At 44.2% G+C, this 17,095-nt stretch overlaps 1 protein-coding gene across 5 annotated transcripts in view; it reads left to right on the top strand.

The window, feature by feature from the left end:
* Window positions 1–17,095, top strand: part of EXD1 (exonuclease 3'-5' domain containing 1) — a 50,066-nt gene that overhangs the window by 19,553 nt on the left and 13,418 nt on the right. For all 5 annotated transcript variants that reach the window (XM_055098654.1, XM_055098653.1, XM_055098652.1 and 2 more), the window contains 3 exons: window positions 1,924–2,010; window positions 15,120–15,224; window positions 15,302–15,382. In XM_055098654.1, coding sequence (XP_054954629.1) covers window positions 1,924–2,010; window positions 15,120–15,224; window positions 15,302–15,382 — 273 coding nt within the window. The remainder of the gene's footprint in view (window positions 1–1,923; window positions 2,011–15,119; window positions 15,225–15,301; window positions 15,383–17,095) is intronic.

The following is a 17,095-nucleotide window of genomic DNA, read 5'->3' as shown; positions in this document are numbered from 1 at the left end:
TTATTTTTATCATTGAGTTGTAAGAATTATTTATGTATCAACAGATTCTTTAAAGTGTCCGTGACAACAATAAAAAAAAAATGAGGGTAAGAACTTGTGGCCAGGCGTGGTGGCTCACTCTTGTAATATCAGCACTTTTGGAGGCCAAGGCAGGCAGATCACTTGAGCCCAGGAGTTACAGACCAGCCTGGGCAACAAGGCAAACCCACCCCTACAAAAAATACAAAAAATTAGCTGGGCATGGTGGCACAGGTCTGTAGTTCCAGCTACTCAGGAGGCTGAGATGAGAGGATCAGCTAAGCCCCGGAGGTCGAAGCTGCAGGAAGCTAAAGTAGGAGGATAGCTTGAGCCCAGGAGTTCATGCCACAGTGAGCTATGATCTGCACTGCAGCCTGGAGGACAGCATGAGACTGTCTCAAAAAAACAAAACAAAAGAAAACAAAAAACAAAAAAAGAAGCTTTTGCTCTGGAAGTTTGAAGAGGTAATTAGGAATTCTCATCAATAGAGAATGCAGCTTTTGTTGCCGGTTCTGCAGCCATGTGATTGGGAATGAAGCTGAAATTCAGTGCCATTTTCTCATCATTGATGAGAGATACTCAGAATTGAGAACACTTTATGCTCTCTAATGGGAGATATGTTGCTAGTGTAAATTACTATGCCTTTCTGTTATTGAATAATTTATCTACCTATAAAATGGGGAGAATCTTTTATCATGCAAATATTTTTATGAATTATGGATTAAGGATTATAGAATTGTATAATGAAATAGGGTAAGATTATAGATAATCAAAGGACAAGAGTGTGTACCTGGGGTACCACTATTTCAGTGTTTTGTGTTTTTTTTTTTACACAGGCTGAAGTGCATCATCATGGCTCACTGCAGCCTCAGCCTCCCAGGCTCAAGTGATCCTCCCACTTTAGCCTCCTGAGTAGCTGGGGCTACACTGCAGGTGTGCACCACCATGCCTGGATAATTTTTTGTATTTTTTGTACAGACACTGTTTTGCCCAGTCTGGTCTGAAACCCTTGGGCTCAAACGATCCTCCTTCCTCAGCCTCCCAAAGTGCTGGGATTATAGGCATGAGCCACTGCGCCCGGCCACTATTTCAGTTTTGAGTAATTCAGTGAATCCGAGGCTTTAAGGGACCTGAAGAGTCCTTGTTTCTGTCTTTCTGAGCAGTGGATACTCTGAGACTTAGCCACCACATATATTCCTTTCAGTTGTGGTAAATTGCCCTGTGTTAGGGCATGCCATAGTTTGCATGAGGAATCTTGTCTTAAAGATTATAATTCAGGGCCAGGCTTGGTAGCTCACACCTGTAATCCCAGCACTTTGGGAGGCCGAGGCAGGTAGATCACTTGAGGTCAGGAGTTTGAGACCAGCCTGACCAACATAGTGACACCCTGTCATTACTAAAAATACAAAATTAGCTGGGCGTGGTGGTGCATGCCTGTAATCCCAGCTACTTGGGAGGTTGAGGGAAGAGAATCACTTGATTCTCTTGATCCACTGAGAGGTGGAGGTTGCAAGTCAAGATCGTGCCATTGCACTCCAGCCTAGCAACAAGAGTGAAACTCTGTCTCAATTTAAAATATAAAAACAGATTATGATTCTTTCTCTGTAGCATCAGTGGTAACAAAAGGTGTCTGAGTTCTCAACTCTTATTGTCATTTGGGGTCTGAGTGATTTATTTTCCAGCTGTGGAACACTTTTGCTAAAACAAAAAAAAAGAATCAGAAGTATTCAGTGCTGATTTATTTGCATGTGTAAAACAGACTGTTTTGGATTAATCAAATTTTGTAAGTTTAACAAAGATGATGCACTTTGTTTACTGCTGACCATTGTACTTGTGCCAATCATGATGTTATCATGCCAACATTTATTCCCTGAAAGTTTTTCCTTTCCTTCTTTTTCTTACCAGATACTCCATATCAAGAAGCAGAATGTCCTGAGTGTGGCAGCAGAAGGAGCGAATGTATGTCGCCATGGCAAACTGTGCTGGCTGCAGGTGAAAGATTTTTGAAAACTTTTTATTTTGAAGTAATTGTAGAGCCACTGGTAGATTTTTTCTTTCCTTCTTTTTGAAAACTGTATTTTAGAGATGGGATCTCACTCTGTCACTGAGGCCACAGTGCAGATCATAGATCACTGCAGCATTGAACTCCTGGGCTCATGCTATCTATCCTCACTTTAGCCTCCTGAGTAGCTGGGACTACAGATGAGTGTCACCACACCCAGCTTTGTTTTTTTGAGATGGGGTCTTGCTGTGTTGCCCAGGCTGATCTCAAACTCCTGGCCTCATGTAATCCTCTTGCCTTAGCGCCCCTAGTCACTGGGATTACAGGGATAGGCCACTGCACCTGGCTCACTGGTAGATTTATTAATTGTCTTCTTTCTGTCACCCTAGTGTCATTGTTGCATAACTTGTTGGAATGTTCTTCCTTCTCCTGGTACTCACTTTATTCTTTTCAAAAGGAGAGAGCTTCTGTCTCCTTATAGATTCACTTTGTTTTTTTTTTTTTAAGCTCAGTAGCAAGAATAGGTTCACTGTTAAAGCCATTAGTGCTGTCTCTCGGGCTCTGCTGGAGGTCTTTCCCAGTTCTGTTCTATCACCTTAGTTCTATGAAGAGTGTCATCTCTTTTCATTCTGGGGTGGTAGCTTTCCACAGCAGGTTTCTCACCACATCATTTTAGTTTCCCTGGACCTGGGAGATATTAAATGAGAGTCTCTATTATTATTACTATTATTATTATTATTTTGAGACAAAGTCTTGCTCTGTCACCAGGCTGGGGTGCAGTGGTGCATCTTGGCTCGCTGCAACCTCCGCCTCCTGGGTTCAAGCGATTCTCCTGCCTCAGCCTCCTGGGTAGCTGGGACTATAGGTATGTGCCACCACACCTGGCTAATTTTGTGTTTTTAGTAGAGACGGGGTTTCACCATGTTGGCCAGGCTGGTCACAAACTCCTGATCTCAAGTGATCCACCCACCTCGGCCTCCCAAAGTACTAGGATTACAGACGTGAGGCACCACCCCTGGCCAATATTTTTTAAAAGTTTGTAGTTAGCCTTGAAGAATAGCTAGAGGATGGATAGCTTTTGGGTCCCTCTTCCTTTACTTTTTTTTTTTTTTTTTTTTTCAGAGATGAGTTCTCCCTATATTGTCCAGGCTGGTCTCAAACTCCTGGTCTCAAGCAATCCTTCTGAGTCAGCCTAACCGCAAAGTGCTGGGGTTACAGGCATGAGCCACTGAAGCTAGCCAAGCTTAGCTTTTAGATGACTAGGTTTGAATTAGCAGCACAAATAGAAATTACTTAAAACAACCCTAAACTTCCATCTACCAAAACAAAAGAGAGTAGACTTCCTGGTAACACAGGTCTGGGCAGTTCTAGGTTATTTCCTAAATTGTCCCCTTTGGTTTTCTGGGTATCAGAGGAACATGCAGTTGGCTACAGCTGTCCTTTCTTTTTGTTTTCTTTCTTTCTTTTTTTTTTTTTTTTTTTTTGAGGCAGGGTCTCGCTCTGTTGCATGGGCTGGAGTGCAGTGACACAATCTTGGCTCACTACAACCTCCGCCTCCCAGGTTCAAGTGATTCTTATGCCTCAGCCTCCTGAGTAGCTGGGATTACAGGCATGAGCCAACATGCCTGGCTAATTTTTGTCTTTTTAGTAGAGATGGGGTTTCACCATGTTGGCCAGGCTTGTCTCGAATTCCTGGCCTCAGGTGATCTGCCCACCTCAACCTCCCAAAGTGCTGGGATTACAGGTGTGAGCCACTGTGTCTGGACTACAGCTGTCCTTTCTGCAACTGGAAGCAAATTAATGGACAGGTTTTCCCCAACCAGATCCTTAGGCTTGTGTGTTTAATTTTTTAACTAAAAGCATCACGTGCACTTGTATTAAAAGCAAAAGAAAAAAATCAAATTTAAGAGAAAAAAAAACCTCCACTCCACCTCAGAGGCACTACGTTTTTTTTTTTTATTATTTTTTTTTTGAGATGGAATTTTGCTCTTGTCGCCTGGAGGCTGGAGTGTAGTGTCACGATCTCGGCTCACCACAACCTCCGCCTCCCGGGTTCAAGCAATTCTCCTGCCTCAGCCTCTCCCGAGTAGCCGAGGTTACAGGCATGTGCCACCACGCCCGGCTAATGTATTTTTAGTAGAGACAGGGTCTCTCCATTGTGGTCAGGCTGGTCTCGAACTCCCGACCTCAGGTGATCCACCCGCCTTGGCCTCCCATAGTGCTGGGATTACAGGCATGAGCCACCACACCCTGCCAGAGGCACTACTTTTTTTTGAGATGGAGTTTCACTCTGTCGCCCAGGCTAGAGTGCAATGGCACAATCTCAGCTCACTGCAACCTCTGCCTCCTAGGTTCAAGCGATTCTCCTGCCTCAGCCTCCCGAGTAGCTGGGACTACAGGCTCCCGCCACCACGCTCGGCTAATTTTTGTATTTTTAGTAGAGACGGGGTTTCACCACGTTGGCCAGGCTGGTCTCGAACTCCTTACCTCGTGATCCGCCCGCCTCGGCCTCCCAAAGTGCTGGGTGTGAGCCACCACACCTGGCCCAGAGGCACTACTTTAAAAAAAAAAAAAAAAAAAAAGAGTTGAATAGGGCAGGCACAGTGGCTCATGCCTGTAATCCCAGCACTTTGGGAGGCTAAGGTGGGCAGATCACAAGGTCAGGGGTTCGAGACTAGCCTGGCCAACGTGGTGAAACCCTGCCTCTACTAAAAATACAAAAATTAGCCAGGCGTAGTGGCGCATGCCTGTAATCCTAGCTACTAATGGTGCTGAGGCAGGCAGATCACTTGGACCTGGGAGGAGGAGGTTTCAGTGAGCCGAGATTGTGCCACTGCACTCCAACCTGGGCAACAAAGCGAGACTCCTTCTCAAAAAAAAAAAAAAAAAAAAGAATTGAATAACAGGATTGTTATATTTGTGCAGTACTTTACAGTTTACAAAATACTTTGACAAACATTAGGGGAGTCAACTACTTTTAACACATTGAAATGTAGTTTCTGCTATTTTCCTGTTTCTTTTTTTTTTTTTTTTTTTTTTCGAGACAGGGTCTCTCTGTTGCCCAGGCTGGAGTGCAGTGGTGCAATCTCTTGGCTCACTGTACTGCATCTCTGCCTCTCAGGTTCAAGGTATTCTCCTGCCTCAGCCTCCCAAGTAGCTGGAATTACAGGCACTCACCTCTACGCCTGGCTAATTATTGTATTTTTAGTAGAGACAGGATTTTACCATGTTGGCCAGGCTGGTCTCGAACTTCTAACCTCAAGTGATCTGCCTGCCTTGGCCTCCCAAAGTGCTGGGATTACAGGCATGAGCCACCACCCCTGGCCCGGATTTTCCTGTTTCTAATAACATGCTTATTGCTTTCTCTTGATTTATCAGTTTTACAAATAATCTATTCAATTTTATTGTGATAAATAAAGATTTTGCTCCTTTATTGCACCCACTCTTCCCTAGGTCTTTCCAACTTAGTTATGTCACAATTTTTTACTAAGACAGAATTCAGAATTTATGGGAGGCTGAGGCAGGAGAATTGCTTGAACTTGAGAAGTGGAGGTTGCAGTGAGCCAAGATCATGCCCCTGCACTCCAGCTTGGGCCACAAATGAGACTCCATCTCAAAAAAAAAAAAAAAAAAAAAAAAGACCAAATTTAGTCTATATGTTATTAAGACTTTAATGATAACTCTCTGCTGAGTCAAGGAGAATCGTTTCTCTTCTTGAACAACTTTTTGTTTTACATAGAGTTAGTAATTGCCTCATTTTATTCCTCCCTCCCTCCCTCCCTTCCTCTCTTCCCTCCTTCCCTCCTTCCCTCCTTCCTTACTTTTTTGAGACGGGGTCTCACTCTGTTGCCCAAATGGGACTACAGGCACATCCCACCATGATAGCTAACTTTTTGTATTTTTGTGGAGACAGGGTTTCACCATGTTGCCCAGGCTGGTCTCAAACTCCCAGACTCAAGCAATCTACCCAGCTCAGCCTTCCAAATTGCTGGGATTACAGGCATGAGCCACTGCACCCAACCAACTTTGTTTTCTTTATACCTATGACTAAGCTGTTCCATATCTTTAAGGATGCCATACAGTTTTTTCACATGCTTAAATTTAGTGGGCTAGGGCCAAGCATGGTTTCTCATGCATGTGAGAGTGAGACCCTGTCTCAAAAAACAAACAAACAAACAAAAACACTATTCTGCCAACCTATGTTGCATTTTTGTCTTGAAGTCATCTCTCCTGGAGCCCTCTACCCTCCTGTTCCAATGCAGGCTATTTTCTCAAGCCTGGAAGCTGCAAGATGTAGGGGCCAAGGGAAAATTTTCCCTTTGCCCTCTGTAGGTTTGCTGAAAAATTAACTCACAAAAAGGCAGATTAAGAGGAGAAAAGACACAACAAATTTAACGCGTACATGAGAACCTTCAGAATGAAGACTCAAAGATACAGGGGTAATTGTCCATTTTAATGTTTAGGTTCAACAAAGTATGGACAGCTATGGAGAAATATGATTGAACAAAAAGATATGATCTAATGTTAATAGACTGACTGGGAAACCCAGCAAGGCCTGTCTGTCTAGATTCGTCTTGGCTCTCATAGCATGTATTTCTTCTTTCCTGGTATGTAGCGGGACCCTCTCTAGAATGGGGATCTATGACCTACTGTCAAATAAGGTGGGTCAGATCATTTTTATGGCCCTTTTTTACATACAGAGGCAGAGGGAAAGTTTTATATATATGTGTGTGTATGTGTATATGTGTATATATATATATGTGTGTATGTATATATACAAGTACATACATTTTTTGAGATGGAGTCTCTGTTGCCCAGGCTGGAGTATAGTGGCTCCATCATGGCTCACTTCAGCCTTGAACTCCCGGGCTCAAGAGATCCTCCTGCCCCAGCCTCCCAAGTAGCTGGACTACTTGGGACTATAGGTGCATACTACCACACCTGGCTAATTTTTGTTTGTTTTTTGTTTTTGAGATGGAATCTTGCTCTGTCGCCAAGGCTGGAGTGCAGTGGCACCATCTTGGCTCACTGCAGCCTCCATCTCCTGGGTTCCAGCGATTCTCCTGCCTCAGCCTCCCCAGTAGCTGGGATTATAGGTGCCCACCACCATGCCTGGCTAATTTTTGCATTTTTAGTAGAGACAGGGTTTCACCATGTTGGCCAGGCTGGTCTTGAACTCCCAACCTCAGGTGATCCAACTGCCCTGACCTCCCAAAGTGCTGGGATTACAGGCATGGGCCACCATGCCCGGCTGATTTTTTTTTTTTTTTTTTTTTTGGAGACAGAGTCTTGCTGTGTCGCCCAGGCTGGGGTGCAGTGGCATGATCTCGGCTCACTGCAACCTCCGCCTCCCAGGTTCAAGCAATTCTCCTGCCTCAGCCTCCCGAGTAGCTGGGACTACAAGTGCATGCCACCATGCCTGGCTAATTTTTTTTGTATTTTAGTAGAGATGGGGTTTCACTGTGTTGCCCAGGCTGGTCTCGAACTCCTGAGCTCAAGTGATCCTCCTTCCTTGGCCTCCCAAAGTGCTGGGATTACAGGTGTGAGCCACCGCACCTGGCCTAGAGTAATATTTTTAGGTTTTTTTTTTTTTTTTTTTTTTTTTTTTGAGGCGAAGTCTTGCTCTTTTGCCCAGGCTGGAGTGCAATGGCACGATCTTGGCTCACTGCAGCCTCCACCTCCTGGTTTCAAGCGATTCTCCCGTCTCAGGCTCCCAAGTAGCTTGGATTACAGGAGTGTGCCACCACGCCCGGCTAATGTTTATATTTTTGGTAGAGACGGAGTTTCACCATGTTGGGCAGGCTGGTGTCAAACTCCTGAACTCAAGTGATCCACCCACCTCGGTCTCTCAAAGTGCTAGGATTACAGGTGTGAGCCACCACACCTGGCCTATTTTTAGGTTTTATGGCTGGCTTTGGGGAAACTGGGTTCTGGTTTCCGTGATCGCCTTCAGGGAGAATGATTCTAGTTTCTATGGCTAGCTTCAGGAAATAATGGGACCAAGAGACAGCAGGGCTGAAGGTCAGAGAAAAACTTTTACTTCTGAGGCTATTTCAGAGGCCTTTCTTTGCTTTGGGGTATTATTTTCTGAGTCTCAACAAAGGGAAGAGGGCTAGAAGCCCACAATTCAGTGTGCAGATTTTCATTTTTCAGGCCACTACTGAACTTCCACCCTCTTCTGTCTAAACATTGTCAACCCCAGAGCCTCTCTGGTTAGATTTATCCAGAGAATACATGATCTGTCCTCAGTGGGAGAGGAATGGGGGAGGATTACTTGGGGGGTTACGTCTCCTCATATAAACCTTCAGCCCATTCCCCTGTTTCCAGCTCCTCACTTTTCTTAGTATCTGGCACCTTTAATTCTTAAACCTTTATTTTTATTGTTTTGTTTTGCCTAATCTGCTTTCTTTCTGTCAGTATTTCCCACAGCATTTCTTAACTTTAAATTATTTAAATATTTAATCTTTATCTCTGGTCAGGTATCTTCACCATAGTTTATAGTACAGCAGATAATTATTTTCCAAACTTTTATACTGCGTCTATTCAATTTTTATAATTAAAGTAGCAGGGGAAAACATCAGGGGTTTGCTTTTTTTTTTTTTTTTGGGGACAGAGTCTTGCTCTGTCACCTAGGCTGGAGTGCAGTGGCACAATCTCAGCTAACTGCAAACTCTGCCTCCTGAGTTCCAGCGATTCTTGCGCCTCAGCCTCCTGAGTAGCTGGGGCTACAGGCACACACCACCAGGCCTGGCTAATTTTTGTGGTGTGGTGGCCAATGTCTGTAATTCCAATACTTTGGGAGGCTGAAGTGGGAGGATTGCTTGAAGCCAGGAGTTGGAGACCAGCCTGAGCAACTTAGTGAAACCCCGTCTCTACAAAAAACAAAAACATTAGCTGAGCATATAATATAATCCCAGGTACTCAGGAGGCTGAGGAGGGAGGATCTCTTGAGCCCCCAGGAGTTAGTTTTAGCCTACAATAAGCTATGGCTGAGCCACTGCATTTCAGCCTGTGTGACAGAGCAAGACCATCTCAAATATATATATATATGCTGGGTGCGGTGGCTCACACCTGTAATCCTAGCACTTTGGGAGGCTGAGGCGGGTAGATCACCTGAGCTCAAGAGTTCAAGGCCAGCCTGGGCAACATGGCAAAACCCTGTTTCTACTAAAAATACAAAAAATTAGCTGGACCTGGTGGCAAGTGCCTATTAATCCCAGTTACTCAGGAGGCTGAGGCACGAGAATTACTTGAACCCGGGAGGCAGAGGCTGCAGTGAGCCAAGATCACGCCACTGCAATCCAGCCTGGGCGACAGAGTGAGACTCCGTCTCAAAAAATAAAATTAAATTAAAAAAAAAATGTATATATATATATAATGAAAGTTCTGAGAATGGGTGCTAGGTAGGTCTGGCAATTGTAGCTATAACATAGTTCAGCTCCTGAAATGACAGAAGTGGCATCAGACTGTCATATGCCTAGCTTTCTAGACCCATTTGGATGTTTTGTTTTAAATTTAAAATTCTTTTGTTTTTTGTACAGACAGGGGTCTTGCTTTGTTGCCCCAGCTAGTCTTGAACTCCTGGCCTTAAGCGATCCTCCCACCTCAGCCTCCCAATATGCTGAGATATAGACATGAGCCACACCACGCCTGGCGTTTGGATGTTTTTTGTCTTCACTCTCTTAGTAGATCATCCAGCTATGCTGCTTTTGTGATTTTTGTGATTAGAAGCAATCTTAGCTGGGCACGGTGACTCAGGCCTGTAATCCAAGCACTTTGGAAGGCCGAGGCAGGCGGATCACGAGGTCAGGGATTTGAGACCAGCCTGGCCAATATGGTGAAACCCTGTCTCTACTAAAAATATGAAAAATAACCAGGCATGGTGGTGGGCACCTGTAGTCCCAGCTACTTGGGAGGCTGAGACAGGAGAATTGCTTGAACCTAGGAGATGGAGGTTGCAGTGAGCCGAGATCGCACCACTGCACTCCAGCCTGGGTGACAGAGCGAGACTCTGTCTCAAAAAAAAAAAAAAAAAAAAATCTAGAATTCTTAAATTATATAAAATTGATCTGTAAGCAGCATTGAATATTTGACATCTTACCATTTGTGCCAGTGTATTTGTTGCCTGTTTTAAATTGCTAGAGGGTAGGGATCTTCTCTTATGAATAATTTTGTGTAACACCTAACAATCATGCATATTAAGGAACTCAGAGAAATAGCATTTCCAGTTGTTAATAATGAGATACTGTTCATTCACCTTAAAATGGTGTTCCCTGGAGTATTAGACTTATAGGGAAAAAAACTAAAAGTGCTCTTTTTTCCTATACTTTCTACTCAACACAGAACATTCTGGCCAGGCACAGTGGCTCACGCCTGTAATCCCAGCCCTTTGGGAGTCTGAGGCAGGCAGATCACCTGAGGTTAGGAGCTTGAGACCAGCCTGGCCAACATGGTGAAACCCTGTCTCTACTAAAAATACAAAAATTAGCCGGGTGTGGTGGCACGTACCTGTAACCCCAACTACTTGGGAGGCTAAGGCAGGAGAATTGCTGGAACCTGGGAGATGGAGGTTGCAGTGAGCCGAGATCACACCACTGCACTTCAGCCTGGCGACAGAGCAAGACTCCATCTAAAAAAAAAAAAAAATAGAACATTCTGTCACCCCAGATGTGTGGGGGTTGTTTCCTCACACATGAAGCAAAACAATTCTGCTGCTAATCTCCAGGATACACCAGCTTAGTGTCCTCCAATTCAATTCTGAGACTGTTTACCTGGAAATAGTGTCAGACCCCACAGATTGAGGGCTCAGTCCCACAAGACTGCCCTCAACTTCAGGTGCCATTCACAAGCACAGCTTGTGACCTGTGCTTCTGACCAACCAACTATAAGTTGGGGTCCCCATGACCTCCCTTTTCTGGTTTAGTTAATTTGCTAGAGCAGCTCACAGAACTCAGAGAAACATTTTACTTACATTTACTCATTTGTTATTATCATTATTTTGAGACAGAGTCTTGCTCTTTCTTGCTCAGGCTGGAGTGCGGTGGCGAGTATCTCAGCTCACTGCAACCTCTGCCTTCCAGGCTCAAGCAGTTCTCCTGTCTCAGCCTCCTGACTAGCTGGGACTACAGGTGCACACCACCACGCCCAACTAATTTTTGTATTTTTAGTAGAGATAGGGTTTTGTCATATTGGTCAGGCTGGTCTCGAACAGCTGACCTCAGGTGATCCACCCACCTCAGCCTCCCAAGGTGCTAAGATTACAGGCATGAGCCACTGCACTCGGCCTACTCATTTATTATTTTAAAGAATATTACAAGTCCAGGTGTGGTGGCTCACACATGTACTTCCAGCGCTTTGGGAGGCCGAGGCAGGCGGATCACTTGAGCTCCGGAGTTGGAGACTAACCTGGGCAACGTGGTGAAACAAACCCTATCTCTAAAAAAAATACAAAAAAATTAGCCAGTGTAGTGTTGCACGCCTGTAGTCCCAGCTACTTGGGAGGTTGAGGCAGGAGAATCACTTGAAGCCAGAAGGCAGAGGTTGCAGTGAGCTGATATGGTGCCACTGTACTCCAGCCTGGGTGACAGAGCCAGACTCTGTCTCAAAAAAATATATCTGTATATATAATGTATATATCATATATATCATATATATGATATATATAATGTATATATCATAATATGATATATACATAATGTATTATATATCATATATATGATATATATAATGTATATATCATATATATGATATATATAATATATATGTAACACCTAACACAATATATATAATATATATAAAACAAATTATATATATATGTATATGAAACAAAGGATACAGATAAACTCTTAGATGGAAGAGATATATAGGGCAAGGTATGGGGGAAGGGGTGCACCACCCACCCCCTCTAGGAACCTGCTCAGCTACCCAGAGGCGCTGTGAATTTAGGCCTTTTGTGTTTTTTTTTTTGAAAGACTCTTAAAAATTAATACAAGAAAAAAAAGGGGCCCAACATGGTGGTGCATGCCTGTAATCCCAGCACTTTGGGAGGCTGAGACGGGTGGATCACTTGTGTTGAAGAATTCAAGATCAGCCTTGGCAACATAGGGAGACCCCATCTCCATATTAAAAAAAATTTTTGGCCAGGTGTGGTGGCTCATGCCTGTAATCCCAAGGAGGCCAAGGCAGGCGGATCACCTGAGGTCAAGAGTTCACGACCAGCCTGGTCAACATGGTAAAATCCCGTCTCTACTAAAAATACAAAATTAGCTGAGTGTGTTGGCGCGCACCTGTAATCCCAGCTACTTGGGAGGCTGAGGCAGGAGAATCACTTGAACCCGGGAGGCAGAGGTTTCGGCGAGCCGAGATTGTACCATTGCACTGCAGCCTGGGCAACAAGAACGAAACTCTGTCTCAAAAAAAAAAATTTTTTTTTAATTAAAAAATAAAAAGAGAGTCTATTTCTGTCACCTAGGCTAGAGTGCAGTGGTGCAAACACAGCTCACTGCAACCTGGAGCTCCTAGGCTCAAGTGATCCTCCCACCTCAGCCTCTCGAGTAGCTGGGACCACAGGTGCACCACCATGCTCAGCTGATTTTTAAATTTTTTGTACAGATGGGGTGTCCATAAGTTTTCCAGGTGGTCTTGAACTCCTGGGTTCAAGAGATCCTCCTACCTTGGCCTCCCAAAGTGCTTACGATTACAGGTGTGAGCCACCTTGCCCAGCCTCCCTTTGGGGTTTTTAATGGAGGCTTCATTATGTAGGCATAAATGATTAAGTCATTGGCCATTCGTGATCAACTTACCCTTCAGCCCCTTTCTCCTCCCTGGAGGTTGGATAGTGGGGATGAAAGTCCCAGCCCTCTAATCATGCATTTGTCTTTCTTGTGACTAGTGCCTGTCCTGAAACTCTGGGAGCATCTAGGAGGCCCCAGGCACCAGTCATCCCATTAATACACAAAAAACACTCTTATCACTCACTTTCAAGATTCCAAGGGTTTTAGGAGCTATATTTCAGGAAATCAGAAGGAAGACCAAATATTTAGTTCACAATTAGAATGCCATAGATAAGACTGGTAAAATTTATGTATTTATTTATTTATTTTTATTTTTTTTGAGACAAAGTCTCAGTCTTGTCCTCCAGGCTGGAGTGCGATGGCGCGATCTTGGCTCATTGCAACCTCTGCCTCCAGGGTTCAAGCGATTCTCCTGCCTCGGCCCCCCAAGTAGCTGGGATTACAGGCTCCAGCACTTTGGGAGGCCAACGTGGGTGGATCACCTGAGGTCAGGAGTTCGAGACCAGCCTGGCCAACATAGTGAAACCCCCGTCTCTATTAAAATATACAAAAAATTAGCCAGATGTGGTGGCGGGTCCCTGTAATCCCAGCTACTCAGGAGGCAGGAGAATCACTTGAACCTGGGAGGCAGAGGTTGCAGTGAGCCAAGATCCAGCCTGGGCAACAGGAGTGAAACTGTCTCAAAAAAAATAGGGAAAGTCTCTTTCACCAGCTTGTCCTTTTCTTTGCTTTTGAAAATCACAATGATTGTGTCTTACTTTTTTTACTTAAGAACAAATTTTACCTGTTTTCTCCAAGAATCAAGTACCTATCATTGGCCGGGCGTGGTGGCTCATGCCTGTAATCCCAGCGCTTTGGGAGGCCTAGATGGGTGGAGGTCAGGAGATCCAGACCATCCTGGCTAACATAGTGAAACCTCATGTCTACTAAAAATACAAAAGGAAAAAAAATTAGCAGGGCATGGTGGCAGGTGCCTCTAGTCCCAGCTACTCAGGAGGCTGAGGCAGGAGAATGGCGAGAACCCGGGCAGCAGAGGTTGCAGTGAGTCGAGATCATGCCACTGCCCTCCAGCCTGGGCGACAGAGCAAGACTCCGTCTCAAAAAAAAAAAAAAAAGAAAAAAAATCACAGTGATTGTGTCTTACTTTTTTTACTTAAGAACAAATTATACCTGTTTTCTCTAAGAATCAAGTACCTATCATTTAAAAGTGAAGATGTGGTGGGGCCTGGTGGCTTACGCCTGTAATTCCAGCATTTTGGAAGGCCAAGGCAGGCAGATTGCTTTAGCCTAGGAGTTTGAAACCAGCCTGGGCAACATGGCAAAGCCCAGTCTCTACAAAAAATACAAAAATTAGCTGGGTGTGGTGGTGGGTGCCTGTAATCCAGGTACTTGGGAGGCTGAGATGGGAGAATCACAAGAGCCTGGGTGGTTGAATTTGCAGTGAGCCAAGATCAAGCCACTGTTGTCCAGCCCGGGTGACAGAGCAAGGCCCTGTCTCAAAAAAAGTAAAGTTTGGGAGGCTGATACGGGTGGATCATTTGAGGTCAGGAGTTTGAGACCAGCCTGGCCAACATGGTGAAACTCCATCTCTACAAAAAATAAAAAAAATTGGCCAGGTGCAGTGGCTCATGCCTGTAATCCCAGCACTTTGGGAGGCTGAGGTGTGTAGATCACCTGAGGTCAGGAGTTCGAGACCAGCCTGGCCAATATGGTGAAACCCTTTCTCACTGGACATGGATGCTCACACATGTAATCCCAGCACTTTGGGAGGCCAAGGCGGGTGGAACATGAGGTCAAGAGATTGAGACCATCCTGGCCAACATGGTGAAACCCTTTCTCTACTAAAAATAACAAAACTTAGCTGGGCATGGTGGCGTGCACCTGTAATCCCAGCTACTTGGGAGGCTGAGACAGGAGAATTGCTTGAACCCAGGAGGCAGAGGTTGCAGTGAGCCAAGATCGCGCCACTGCACTCCAGCCCAGGTGACAGAGCAAGACTGTCTCAAAAAAAAAAAAAAAAAAAAAAAAAAATTAGCTGGGCGTGGTGCCACATGCCTGTAATCACAGCTATCAGGAGGCCGAGGCAGGAGAATTGCTTGAACTCAGGAGGCAGAGGTTGCAGTGAGCCGTGATTGTGCCACTGCACTCCAGCCTGGGCAACAGAGTGAAACTTTGTCTCTAAATAAATAAATAAATAAAGTGAAGATGTTAGATATTTTATCACGTCTTTTACTCTTCATCCTCAAATTTCCCTTCCTCAGTTCTTTCTTATCCTATGGTATGTGTGTCTGGATGGTCTATTGTAGGTGGCCACAAATTGCCGAGTTTACTTATTTGACATTTTCCTTCTGGGAAGTCGAGCTTTCCACAATGGACTTCAGATGATACTAGAAGACAAGAGAATTTTGAAGGTAAGTATATAAACTGATTCCTGTGCTATTAAGATTAGCAGCCAGGTTCTAATGACTGTTTCCTTCTGATTCCTTAGGTTATCCATGATTGTCGTTGGCTTTCTGATTGCCTCTCTCATCAGTATGGAATTTTGCTGAATAATGTCTTTGACACACAGGTACATGAACGGAAGCACTGGATTCAAACCATTATATACAGCTCCTGTAGATAAAAGGGCTCATCTGGTCATCTGATGAGTGAAAGTCTTTTTAAATTTTTTTTTTTTTTGGTGCTCCATTTCTGCTCACTTTTCATGTAAAATGTTTGTACAATATGTGAGAACATTTGGTGTTCTATAAAAGCACTGCAGTAAAGTTGCTTAAAATTATTTATAAACATGTTTTCCTCATTTTGCTCCAGAATTTGTCAAAGAAGCAAGATTCAGACTCCATAGCATTCAGAAACTTGAGCAATTTAGGGATCATTCAGAAGCCTGACATGGGAGACATGGCATGAGATGAACAATCACATACCTGCCTCTACCACATATGTAACAATTAAGGCAAGCTGACATCTAGTTTAGGGGTACAGGTCGTCCTGCATATGCCCCCCAAATCTATGTGGGCCCAAACAGCCTGAAGTGATATAATTTGTCTGTCCTCTAGGGGACCTTAGAGAAATGAGAAATCCCTAGATTCTACCAGCATTATTGTTGTTGTTATTATTATTTAGAAGTGGAGTCTTACTGTGTTGCCCAGGCTAGTCTCAAGCCCTTACTCTCAAGCCATCCTCCTGCCTCAGCCACCCAAGTAAAGGCATGAACCTCTACTAGCTCTTAGAGCTGATCTGGGTTTCTGGTTTGGCTGTGAGAGCAGTAAAACCACTAGTTTCATTATGTTTTCTTCAGGTTCTTCTAGTCTTTTAGGTTTATGATAGTAAAAGGGAAATCTTGATTACACAAGCTTAGAGCCTTGGAGAGAAACTGAACTAATATTTTTGAGCAGCAATCTCTAAAAGTTCAATTTTATGTTACTATATTTGGTTCACTTTTTCTGTTTATGTATCTACTTATAATGTATTTGCTGCCATTTGTAGAGATTGCTTTTATGCTTACTCCAAAATCTAACATAATTGCTGTTTGTTTCCTTGAGGCCATTAGGCTTCTTGATTAGATCTTATACGTATTGTCTAATGAAGACCTTGGCATATCTGTTCATGTTTTTCTTTTTAGAGTTACATAGTCCAAGAAGCAGAATTTTCACCAATTTCTTTTTCTATAACAGTGTATTAGTTTCTTATTGCTGCTGTAACAAATCACCACAAATTTAGTGGCCTAAAACAATGCAAATTTATTATTTTATTGTTTTAGGGTCAGAAGTCTTGAATCATTTTCACTAGGCTAAAGTCAAGGTGTCTTGCAGGGCTGATTTCTTCTAGAGGCTCTTCTGAAGAGAGAGTTTCCTTGCCTTTTACAGCTTCTAGCGGCCACTTGTATTCCTTGGCTTGTAGCCCCTTCCTCCATTTTCAAAGTGCATCACTGTAATCCCTGCTTCCATCATCACATCACCTTCTCCTCTGACTGTAGTAAAATCTCCGTCTGCCTTGCTGTTAAAAAAATCACTTTTCAGGCCCGGCACGGTGGCTCACACCTGTAATCCCAACACTTTGGGAGGCCAAGGTGGGCAGATCACGAGGTCAGGAGATTGAGACCATCCTGGCTAACATGGTGAAACCCTGTCTCTACTAAAAATACAAAAAATTAGCCGGGCGTGGTGGCAGGCGCCTGTAGTCCCAGCTACTCGGGAGGCTGAGGCAGGAGAATGGTGTGAACCCGGGAGTCAGAGCTTGCAGTAAGCGAAGATTGCGCCACTGCACTCCAGCCTGGGAGAGA

Source organism: Pan paniscus, chromosome 16 (genome assembly GCF_029289425.2).
Source record: "Pan paniscus chromosome 16, NHGRI_mPanPan1-v2.0_pri, whole genome shotgun sequence".
Classification (NCBI taxonomy): Eukaryota; Metazoa; Chordata; class Mammalia; order Primates; family Hominidae; genus Pan; species Pan paniscus.
Note: the sequence above shows the minus strand (reverse complement) of the source record. Positions and strands in the feature narration are given on the sequence as shown.